This window comes from Microtus ochrogaster, chromosome 8 (genome assembly GCF_000317375.1).
Source record: "Microtus ochrogaster isolate Prairie Vole_2 chromosome 8, MicOch1.0, whole genome shotgun sequence".
Lineage (NCBI taxonomy): Eukaryota > Metazoa > Chordata > Mammalia > Rodentia > Cricetidae > Microtus > Microtus ochrogaster.
Genome location: NC_022015.1, coordinates 47,489,687 through 47,502,237, shown reverse-complemented (window position 1 = coordinate 47,502,237; position 12,551 = coordinate 47,489,687). Strand labels below are relative to the sequence as shown.

The 12,551-nt window shown below is 44.7% G+C and overlaps 1 protein-coding gene across 1 annotated transcript in view; it reads left to right on the top strand.

Moving 5' to 3' along the window:
* Positions 1–8,133, top strand: part of Pcsk5 (proprotein convertase subtilisin/kexin type 5) — a 418,822-nt gene extending 410,689 nt beyond the window's left edge. Inside the window, exons 36-38 of the mRNA XM_005352026.3 lie at positions 1,153–1,253; positions 3,255–3,441; positions 7,751–8,133. Coding sequence (XP_005352083.1) covers positions 1,153–1,253; positions 3,255–3,441; positions 7,751–8,133 — 671 coding nt within the window. The remainder of the gene's footprint in view (positions 1–1,152; positions 1,254–3,254; positions 3,442–7,750) is intronic.
* Positions 8,134–12,551: the final 4,418 nt, after the last annotated feature.

The following is a 12,551-nucleotide window of genomic DNA, read 5'->3' as shown; positions in this document are numbered from 1 at the left end:
TGAAAAGGAAGAAGGATGGGAACGGAAGGGAGGGGAGAGGAAAGGAAGAGAAGGGAGAGGAGGGGAGAGATGAATAACATTCTGAAGCTCTGGGAGTCAGGGAGGGGATGCTTCACACAATTCCCTAATCTATACCACTGGGTGTGGCTGCTGCCACCACCGGAGTTCTTTGTCCCTTCACACACTTCCCTTCAACTTTATCCTCGTACAGTTGTAAGCCCTGCCCTTTCCTATGCTGCCTCTTTCCAGCACAGCCTCTCTCACAGAAGCACCACAGGGCCACCCAGCAGGAGTGGGATTTGTCAGGCTGACTTGAGGGGGGTGAAAATAGGGGAGGTCAGGGTGAGGAAAAGCAGATGGTACGTCATTCTGAATTTTAAGGACATGTCAAAAGGTCTGTCTTTCCAGCCTCGAGGCTCCTTAGAAATAGTAATAGGCACAGGCTCTTACCCTTGGAAAACAAAAAACAAAACAAGAAAACAAAAACAAACACTCTGGAAATTAACCCTCTGTGAAAGATCCCGCATGCCTGGGTGTGCAGCAAAGCAGGACACGGAATGAAGTCACTGATTTCCACCAAGGCTGACACACACCGCTGAATACTGCCATCTGGACTTCAGCCAGATGGGGAAGGGCACAGTCTACAGGTCAGACACAGGGGGAGGAATGGTAGCCTGCCACACAGCAGGGAGCTGTGGGCATAATAATCCATATTTCAAACTATCTAGCAAAGGGAGTTCGGGATCCTCAAGGAAACCACATTTGATGTGATAGGAGGAGAAATAAAGACTTCATAATCGTTCCTTCCTGGTGCTGCAGATGGATCCCAGGGCTCTCCTTGAGTCTGCTGAGCAGGGGTCTACCACAGGCGACACCCTGGCCCCTCGGGTTTCAGAAGCATCCCACAAGACTTCTCATTTTCGAAAGATCTTTTGCTGTGACACACAACTGCCCTCAAATTCTCCATGTCCAGACAGAGAGTCTCGTGGAAAAGACTCACTTTGCCTTGTAGACACTTGTTATATCTTCAGTCACCTGTCTGCTTCAATTAACTTGACATTTTCCTTACTCTCAAGTGTTCTGACATCAAGACAGAGGTTAGAATCTGAAATCTGTCTCATAGTATGATTCTCCCCCCCCCCTCTCTTTCAGGAAAGGGGGTATGGAATTGCTTGTCCTGTGTGTGGAGCTACCACCTTCTGGGAGGAATGTGTGCCTCGGACTGTCCTGTAGGGGAATACAGAGATGGAGAGGTACTGAACCCTTGGGTTGGTGTATGCACCCTCACCTCCACCCCACCCTTATGGAGCTCGATTCCTACATGTCATTCTGAGAAGTGAAGCCATCTAAATTCCTACACTCACCACAGCCTAGGTCTAACACTGTACCACCTCATTCGTTCATAAAGTAGTCAAGCTACCAACTTACAGCTTCCACTTGAACTTCATAGGAACTGCAAGGATCTAAGGTGGCTTGGGCCCCGGTGTGGTTCTGGGTGACCACAGGAAGCTCAGTCCCCTGTTACAGCAAAGTCTCCCTGCTTCCTAAGCAGTCTTGGGAACACAGGAGGAAGCTCGCTGGCTCCCTCTTTGCTTTCCTCCCTATCTTACAGTGAGGCCAGGGTAAGGACCCTTTCCGGGAGCCACAGATTTCCTGACCTTCTCTTCTTGATTGTGTTTCTAAATTTGTGACCATAAGAAAATACATCAATGGTGAAATCAAAACAAATCAGCATATACATACATACATATATATGTATATACTCGCTTTGAATTCTGATAGCGTACTTCAGTTCACAGAGGCAGGCTCAGAGAAATCAAACAGTTCACTAACTACCACATGGCTAGAAAGGAAGAGAGAGAGAAGGGCGCTCTGAAGATTTGACGATAACAGCTGAAAACAATCAGCAGCCATAATGCATCAAGATGCTTCAAGAAAAGCAATTTTCATTTCTTTTTCTTTTCTTTTCTTTTCTTTTCTTTTTATATATTTATTTTCAGGGGTGCCTGACACTTGCTCCACCACTGAGCACCCAACTTTCTGTTTTTCCACATCTTCCATGTCACTGAAGTTACAGATAAACAATAGGAAGGGATCTTCTGGGCCGGTGAGATGGCTTAGTAGGTAAAAGTGCTAGCTGCGTGTGCAACTTGAGTGCAGTCCTCAGATCCCATGGAGCAGGGAAAGAAGCAGCTCCTCAGAGTTGTCCTTGGGCCTCCACATGCACACCTTGTTATACAGGCACCTGCACATACACACACGCATACACACACGCACACTCGTGCATGCACGCACACACACAATAATAATAATTTTTAAGGTAAAGTGTCTTTCTCTAATTCATATTCCTAGCACCCGACAAGGAGAGAGTTATTGCCGTGGACTTTGAACTCTTTTCCAGTGAGTTTTAAGTGTCTTCGTTATAACCACTAATTATATTCTAAGTCTAGGAACCACAAGAATCAGGATCCACAAAAGGCAAATAAGTAACTAATATAAAAGAGTAAAAGCCACAGAAAACCATAGCACTAATTTGATAAAAAGCAGAAATCTAATCCCAACATTCAGGAGACTGAGGGCCAAAGCGGGAGATCATGAGTTTGAAGTCAGCCCGGGTTACATAACAACAAGAGGGACAGAACTGTACATAGCACACAAAAGTAAAAAGGATAGAAATGTATGTATCATCTATGTGTTGATAACAGAATGCGGGATGCTGGGAACTGCATCAATTTGGAGAACATTAAGAAGGGACCGCTACCATTCTCCTGTGCTCCTGACATTGCCAAGGGAGGGTGATGACTTCAGCTTTAACAGAGCTAGATTTTGAGAAGGAATTGGGAACTGACTCATGTCTGGAATATCGCTTTTGCAATGTGGAGTAGTGTGGGAATGTATAGTCTGCCAAGGGGTATGGCAAAGGTCAGACACAACTTGTCCTTGACTCCTGCTGTCTTTGAGGTAGGACTGCTCTTCCAGAGAACCCAGGTTCAATTCCCAGCACCCACATGACAGCTCACAACTGTCTATAACTCCAGTTCCAGAGTATCCGACACCCTCACATAGACACACATGCAGACAAAACACCATTGCACATAAAAATAGATAGTTTATAGCAGCCATCCCCACCCCCCCCTACATACACATTCACATTCTTCCCTATTCACAGAGACAAGAGGGACTAGCCACGGAGAACTCCAGTTCCTGCTTACCACCTCTGCTCTCAAAAACATTCTCTTCGCTGTTCTTACCAGGGAGAAAACTTTAGCTGTAAAAAATGCCATGAGAGCTGCATAGAGTGCAAGGGACCCGGAGCCAAGAACTGCACTGCGTGCTCAACCGGCCTGCTGCTGAACATGGACGACAGCCGCTGCCTCCGCTGCTGCAACGCTTCCCACCCCCTCGGCTCCCAGGACTGCTGTGACTGCCAGAGTACCACAGGTGAGGGCTGGGGGACACAGCACACAGAGAAATGGCGTGTCCTCATGGGAGCGGAGTGAGAGGAGTATGGCTAGTACGTGAAGTGCCTGATGGGTGCCTACTGTTCTTGAAACCTCCTGGTTCACAAGTTGGGTTTGTTCCTCACTGCAACAAATATCCAATGAAAGCTATTAAAAGGAGGGTTTATGCTGGCTCCTGGTTTCAGAGATCACCTGGCTCTGTTGTTTCTAGGCAACGGTAAGCCTCAGCATCACAGTCGACAGCATGTGGCAGAGCATCACAGCTCACCTCATGACAGTCAGGAAGCAGAGACTGTTGAGAAAATATGTCTTTCCAGGGTATGCCCCTGTTGTTGTTGGTATCTTACTCTTTAGTCTTTACTCTTTTGGGCTCTTTTGTTCTTTTACCTTTTTGAGGGGCCCTCCATCCAGTTCCCAAATAAATACATAAAGGCTTATTATTACTTATAAATGCCCAGCCTTAGCTTATCTTGTATCTTGCCAACTTTTCTTAACTTTAAATTAACCTGACTACCTTTTGCCTCTGGGTTTTTTTTTTCTTTTCTTACTTCTGTATATCTTACTTTGCTCTTATTCCACAGCTGGCCTCAATGTCCCCCATTCCTTGTTCCTTCTTCCTCTCCTCCCAGATTTTTTCCTCCCATTTATTCTCTCTGCCTGCCCACCTCCACCTATCCTCACTATGGACCGTTCCGCTCTTTATTAAACCATCGGGCTCTAGACAGGCACAGTAACACAGCTTCACAGAGTTAAACAAATGCAATATAAACAAACAGACCTTAAAATAATATTCTACATCATGCCCCCAGGAATCCATATCTACCTAAAACCCAACACCAAGGTCCCCAACCTCCAAATAATGTCATCATATTACTTATCCATCAACAGAATCCACATTGAATAGATCAACCCCTTAGGACCTGTCACTCCCCAGAAGTTCATCAGCTAGTAGCCAAGCCCCAAGACTTTGGAGGAAATATTTCAGGCTCAAAATTGTAATCAAACAGACCCTGTATTATCAACAAAAAGACAGAGGCCCAAGGGTTGGATTAACATGCACACGTCCACAGCAATGATACGAGGGCAGGTCATCTAGAGCCAGGCTTGGTGCTGTGTACATGAACCTGAGTGCTTCAGACAGAGAGGAAGACCAGACTTGGGGGCCACTCTCAGCAAAACATGCAGTCTGAGGTCATCTGGGGCTTCCTCAGCTTTCTGAGACTGGACTTTATCTTTAAAAAAATCACAAACATGCAAGCACACACACATGCACACCCTAGATGCTCATCTGGGATTTGAACAAAGCCCCAAAGCCCACATTCTTTTTACGTCTATGCTGCCCCCAGCTTGACTAAGTCTAGATCTGACCTTTATAAATGCAGTTTGCTCCTTTTTATCTTTGCTCCTGAGGGAAAGGGGAAAGGAATTGCTTATCTTGATAACACTGAAGAATCAATCTAACTCATACTGAGCCATTTTGTTAGAGCGTTTTAGAAATGGACTATCACTGAAAACTAAGAATAGATGAAACAGCTTGACCAATTCCAAGTCTTTAATTGTCCTCCGACTTTCAACCCCATTGTGTATATTAAAACTTACAAAGATCCTAGGGTCTGGAGATGGTTCAGGGGTTAAGAGCTGCCATATGACTGCTTACAATGTGTGCGACTCTAGCTTCAGGAGATCCAGTGCCCTCTTCTGGTCTACCAAGGCAACAGTCACAGAGTGCACATATATACATGCTGGCAGAACACTTATGCATACAAGCACCAGGCAAGAGTTTTACCACTGAACCACCAATGCAAAGCCACTCATGCACATAAAAATAAAAATAAAAATGAATACATCTTTTTAAAAAAAACTTAAAAGATTCTGAACGGAGTGATCCCTTCTAATGAAAACCACATTCTTTTTTTTTTTAATTTATTTATTTATTGAGGATTTCCGCCTCCTCCCCGCCACCGCCCCCCACCTCCCCCCCCCCCCCCCGATCAAGTCCCTCTCCCCCATCAGCCCGTAGAGCCATCAGGGCTCCCTGACCTGTGGGAAGTCCAAGGACCGCCCACCTCCATCCAGGTTTAGTACATTCTTAAAACAAATTCTCTCCTCCAGAAATAGACCATTTCCCTGGGATTCAGAGGTGTCATGCCTACCCAAACCAGTGTATGTTGTTTTGTCCTGTGCGTTCGTAAGTAAAGAAAACCTGAGACCCATAACCAATACCAGCCTCGTGTCCTGTTCTGTTCTGGTTTAGCCTTTTACCTTAGTTTCCAAGTATCACCGTTCCAAGGATTAACCATTTCCTTCCTCAGTTGCCCACCAAGAGCAGCTGGTGTCCCCAGATCCTCATCTCCATGCCCCTCAGGATCTGATGCTGGGCCCTCAGCTGAGGGCCTCAGCCCTCATTACATCAATGTTTTTAAATGAAACCAGAAAAACAAGAACCTCTTGGGTGTAGTTTCTGAAATGTCAGTTCCAAGAAACAACTTAATAGATTTCCTGGTTGCTAAGAGGCTCTTAAAGAGTTATCTGGGGCAACCCTACCAAAAGAAGTACAAATCCTCTTGGGCTAAGGATACAACTCCATGGCGGAAAGTTACCATAGTATGTGTGTGGAGAGAAATAACAAGCCCAGAGAGCGGAGCTCACTTATATCTTTATTTCTGAGACAGCTTCCCCCTGAAGAGAGAGAGAGCAAGCAAATGGTAGAGAAACCAAATGGTAGAGGCTGGCCCTGACCCAGCACCCAAAGACTAAGAATAGTAAGATGTGAGTGCATTTGGCACCCTGAAAAGAAAACAACCTCCAAAGGTCCACTGTAGATTCTCCTGCCTCAGGAGCTGAGAAGAGCAGATCACTTCTCTGTCCCTTTAATGTGTTTGCATTTCCCCAGGAGCTGCGAGTCACAGAGAGATCACTTCTCTGTCCCTTCAGTGTGTTTGTACTTCCTGCAGGGGAAAAGTCTGTGCTAACCCAATACAATAACGATAATACTATTATTTAGAGCAAACATTTTTGCTTGATGGGCAAAATTCTGTTAGAATAAAATAGAAATTAAACACCAACAAAATAAAAGAAAGAGTGTGTGTGTGTGTGTGTGTGTGTGTGCATATATGTGTACATGCATGCATGTGTGCGATATGTGTGTGCACATGTGTGTATTGCGTGTGTGTGTGTGTCTCACAGGGGCCACTCAGTCACAGGAGCCCTTACAAGGTCCTTGTGGAGGGACAGAAGAACTTGAAAAGGGAGTAAGACGAGGAGGAGGAAGCATCTACTGTGTGTTAAAATTTGCACATTCAACCGACAGATACCTATTCCTCCAGCTGTTTCATACTTTCTTTGCCTTACTGTATGGTAGATTAAAAAGAAAAGGTAATAAAATTAGGTAAGCAACTCAAGTCGAACTGCCCGAATGAATGAATATAAAACAAGAAAAATCAGCCAATGCTGAAGTTATGCCATACACTGTTTTGGTTCTCTGACATCTTCAGGGAAGCCTTGAAACAGCCGCTTACAAAGAAGAAAGGGAAGGGCTCCAGAATCCAAGAATTCCAATTATGATATGAATCCCTTGCCATTTAAAATGGCAGTCAGGATTCTAAGATGATAAAGTATTCCTTTTCTTGCTCAGGGAGTGCCATGGGTATCCAAGGAAACCAAACATACAGTCAGAGAATTTGCCTCCAGAATTCCACCTGGAGTTGAGGTTAATGGGTTGGAAAGTCCGCTTGTTACACAAGCCAGTTCTTGTTTATGACAAACAAGTTGGCCTAATTTCCAAGGCCACACATGACTAAGAGTCAGTGGGGTTTATAAAGTATGCTTCACTGGTCTTGAAGGGTAGGAGAGTCATGTGAGACCAGTCTAAAGAATGGTTAGGATGGCGTCTCCATCTTAGGAATCAGAGTTATGGTTTAGCAGTAGCTAAAGCAGAAAACACACACACACACACACACACACACACACTTCTCAGGAATGAAAAAATCACTGAGAAGGTTGGACCGTTAGAGACTGGTCCATGAGAAATAGAAATCTAGGATTCCTTTTGGATCTTAAGTTACCAGAGCATCAGCTGGTTTTATCAGATATGGACTGGGACTCTCGTGGGGAACACACGTTTTTGTAGAGTGGTGTGACTCCTAAGAAAACGAAAAAAAACAATGATTCAACCATTTTAGGCGTAAAAAAGAAAATGGAGGGGCAGTTGTTTACTTCTGAATCTGATTTTCCCACTTCTGTTTCTTCTTTTCTCCCTCGCTGCTGCCTCTGGGGCGGCCTCCCATCAGAAGAGTGCATCCTTCCAGCCAGCGAGGCTGCACCCTTGGAGAGCGCCAAGATCGCTTTGCTGGTGGCCTCGGGGGTTATGCTGCTGCTGCTGTTGGGGGCCGCTGTGCTCGTGTGGCGGAAGTCTCGAAGCCAACCTGTGGCAAAGGGGCGCTACGAAAAGTTGGTGGAACCCACCGTGTCGTACTCCTCCTACAGACGCAGCTATATTGAGGAGGACCAGGTAATTGAGTACAGGGACAGGGACTATGATGAAGATGATGAGGATGACATCGTCTACATGGGCCAAGATGGCACTGTCTACCGGAAGTTCAAGTACGGGCTGCTGGACGAGGAAGAAGATGATGAGTTGGAGTATGACGATGAGAGCTATTCCTACCAGTAATCAAAGCCTAGTGGTCCCCACGGCTCTCAGCCCTGCTGGGAGATACCGTCACGTTGACTGAGGTTCGAGTGTTTGTGCTTTGTCCTAACTTTGTTTCCAACCTGAATAAACAGAGATGCTGGAGTCTGCTGTGCTGCCTTTGACCAACTGAGTGCAAAGAACAGATCCTACAAGGGGAGAATTCAAAGGCACTTTCCTGGAGAGTATGTCAAGACGTTAAATGCAGAAAGTGGAAGGAAGTCAGATCCATTGAACACCAACATGATTCCTAAAATGGATGGGGCAGAGGACCCATAAGGACTCTGGTTTCCAGCTGCTTGTTGGAGACCCCTGCTACCTTCTGGAAATCTGCTATTTGACTAGTGGGGAGACAGAGTAACAGAGAGTTCTTGGGTTGGGTGGGAGGTCTCTTCCTTTTTGATTGTGTTTAAGAAGAAAATTTGTAAAGATCAGGAAAATGGCGCTTGTAATTTCTTTCCCAGTACCTCCGGGGGAGCCAAAAAGACCATCTTTCCTGCCAATGCTCAGGACCCAGATAAAATGAAAAGATTGGTGTGGCCTCATAGCTGAGAGAGCTCGTACTCACTGAGCTCTGGCTCCTTTGTAGAAGCCCAGAACCGTACCGACCATTGGCAAAGGAAGTTTAGGTAGAGGGCAGGCAGTATCAAGTCCACAAGGAAAAAAAATTGTTTCCAAGCATTGCACCCTGGTAATTTTCTAAGGATCTTTTTGATAGGAAGTAATAAAAGAACATGGTAATGGCAACTTAGCACAAAATACAATAATTTCATCCACTCTAAAAAAAATTGAAAGATGTTAGCTGCTAAATCCTTGCACAGCTTTCACTAATGAGTCATCCAAAAAGCCTGGACTATCCTTAAGAAAAGCTGGAGTAGAGTCTACCATTTACGAACTTTCCGACATGGCGCTCACTGGCTGCAGGCAAGCTGCAAGCATCTGCCCAGCTCTCTTCAGTCCCATGACTTTTTGTTTCTGGGTCTCCAAAACTTTTCTTGTACTCTGGTCAAGGTGTTCTTAGATTATGCAGCTGTGGACACTTTCTGCAGATGAGAATTCACAGGGTGGACGCTGACTGCAGAAAGACACGGGCAGAGCCTCATGGAGCTCCTTGTGGCAGGCAACGCTGTGTGCGGAACACCAAAAGTGCACCGTGAGAGGGTGATAGTCTAATAAGAACTGCACGCTTGCCATGGACCAGGTACCAACCTAACTTCGTACTTAACAACTCTACCAGATGATGTCATCCACCCCTTGTTTTTATAGGAAATCTGAGGCTTCCAAAAGGCTAAGCCATTAGTTCAAAGTCACAGACAGCTGATCAAAATTCAAGAAATAAGAATGACCTTGAAGCATTATTCTTTTTTTTTTTTTTTTTTTTTTTTTTTTTTTTTTTTGGTTTTTCGAGACAGGGTTTCTCTGTGGCTTTGGAGCCTGTCCTGGAACTAGCTCTGTAGACCAGGCTGGTCTCGAACTCACAGAGATCCGCCTGCCGAGGCCTGGGATTAAAGGCGTGCGCCACCATCGCCTGGCCTGAAGCATTATTCTTAATAACTGTGCTCCACTGGCAGTGTGAAAACAAACATCCTAAACATAATAAAAGTAGGTCTATTATTTTATTCTATGACAGTTATCCCACACACTATAGTAACATATGTGAATGTAAATATGGGAAATCCCTATGCTTGTGTTTCTTTAGAGAAAAGCCCTCAGAACAGAGACCACTAAACAGTCTCTCCCAACAACCAGGTTTCTCCCCAGGCTTTTTGAGGAAAAAAAAAAAACCCTATTGTTATTGTGCAAACTACCATGGGAACATGCTTGGAATCAGTAAAATATTAATGAGTAAAATGGGCTCCAGCAAAACTTTATTTAGGGACACTTACTATCTGAATTTCAGACCATTGTCACATATGAAGTAACATCCTTTTGATGGCTATTTAAAAACATGGTAACTCTGAAGTCTAGCTTCAGACTCTTCAGGCTCCGTGAGTACCACATACACATAGGATCCAGTTCCCAATTTTTGTTCATTTAAAATGATCTCTTCCAAATCCATTTGATTACCATCGTATCAGTGGAAGAATTCATCATTTCTTGCTGTGTAATTCCAGAGTTCAACTATAGAAACAAGTCATTTATATTTATGTATCATTCATATTCCTTGAGAATGTAGAAACAGACTGATCTGCTCTCAAGTAGCCTTAAATTTTTTCCAAGAAAAATATCTGTGTTTGCGATAATGTACACTCTTATAAGATGACTTGAAATACTAAGAAAAAAATGGTGTTGTTACTCTTTATGATCCACAAGAAAAGGAACCTTGTGCCTGTGTGTGATGAAGACTGGATGCTTACCCAGTCCCTGTCTGTGTACTCATGATACTTCTTCTCAAACTTCCTTTGAATTCTGTCTAACAACTGCCTTAATGGATAAATATGTGGTTGAAAAACAGTTCTCAGTTTTCTGCTTGCAAGAAATTTGAAAATGTTAAGACTGAAAATTCACCAGGAGACTGGGTAAAAGTCCAGAAGATTCTGGCTCCCTGAAAGGAATTTTAATTGGAAACAAAGTGAAATCAAGAACAGATTATTCTACAGAGACTTGCTTATTAGCACACTGTTTCTGGGCATTTTGTGTACATAGTATTATGCTGTACCAAGTAATAGATGCAAAACAGTAGGCATTCCGGGTTGTGTCTGTTTTAATCCATCTCCGCCCAACGCTGAACAAGTTTTACCATTGATGAATTTCCTCCCCAACAGATCAGTCCAGCCCATCTTTCGGCTCCATTGGCTCCATTACTACAGTCTTGTCCCTGTTATTACTGAATTTCAATCTCTATTTTTTTTCTCACTCTGGCTAGCAAAAGTCATTTGCAGGTAGAATGCTGATGCAGGCTATAATTTCAGCACACGGGGACCTGAAAACAGAGAAATAGAGCATCAGATCAGCGAGAAAGGGAGACGGAGACAGAGTCAGAAAGACCCCAGGAGAGATGATTCGGGATAAAAGCTCCTGTGCAGGCCTGACCAGGGTGGATGGAGAAAACGCCTCCTGGAAGTTGTCTCTGATCCACACACGCACACACTCAGACAATAGTAAAAGAGCAGCCTAAAGCTAGGCACAGCTGTTGGCACTGGTGATTCCAGCACTTGGGATGGTGAGGCGGGAGGACCGCCTTCAGAGAGAAGCCAGCTTGGGCTGCAGTGTTTCCCAACAGTGCAGACCAGATCTCAGCAAGTCAAACATGTCACTTCCAGAGTTACTCACAAGATCTCCCGGAGGCTGCCAGTCTCTCCTAACTATTGTGAAACATGTTTAGCTTCTTGGCACATGGTGCTCACCTGTCTTAAGACTTCTCACCCACAGTTTCCTGGTCCCTCCCTGCTCCCAGCTTCCTCATTTCTATTCCCACAGCACCAAATCGCTTCTAGTCTTTTGCAATACCGTGCTGTTTCTCATACCCTTCAGCATGTGTTGCTCATTCTCTGTGGAAGCTGCCTTCCCAGCCTTGACCAGAAGAAAAGTTCCTGACAATCCTTTAAAATGGGGTCCTCTTGTCACCCAGCCTAGGGTGTCTTCTTTGGTTACCTTCTCATCTTCCCTCTGCGTAGACATTCTGTGTATGTAGTTTCTTCATGTTATTTGGTGATCCTCTTTACTTGCCTGTATGTACTCAAAATTTGGTACTATTTCAGACCGTTACTGTTCCCTTCCCTGAATATAGCACACAGTGTCTAGAACTTCCAGAGGGGATGGGGGACTCATGGCCAAGCATAGTTTAATTCCAGTACACGGGTGGCTGAGGCAGGAGGATCACTGTGAGTTTGAGTGGCCAAACTGGATAACAATAGTAAGTTCCTGGCCAGCCTAGACTACAGATTGAGACACTGTTTAAAAAAATAAAAGCAAACAAACAATACAACAACTTAAAGATGCTGTTAAGGTAAAACCTAGTTCTTAATCCAAAGGGAATAAGAAATAATTGTATCATGAGCCAAATATGAGTGACCATGGCCCAGTGATAGGGACTTAGGTTCCCTAGAGCCATGTGTCCTGCCAGAAAAGTGGTAATACGCACTTTTATAGTCAGAGACCATAGAGCAAGCATAAGCTAAAATGCATTTCCCCAAGGTGGCGGTGGGGACACAGGGTGGGGAGGTCCCAGCGAAGCGGAGGGACTGCTTCAGAAGCTATCTGTGACATGGTTAGTTTGCGAGCTGGTGAAAGTTAGCTGTCTGCTATAAAATCCAAAGGTTTCATCTGATGTTCAAAAGGAACTCTTGGTCAGCTGCAGAGGGGGTGAGAAAGGACCAAAGTCCGAGATGTAAGTTTGCCTCTCAGTCCACACTACTCCAACCCTTCACTGTCAGGAAGTGGCCATCAGTCTCCAGCGG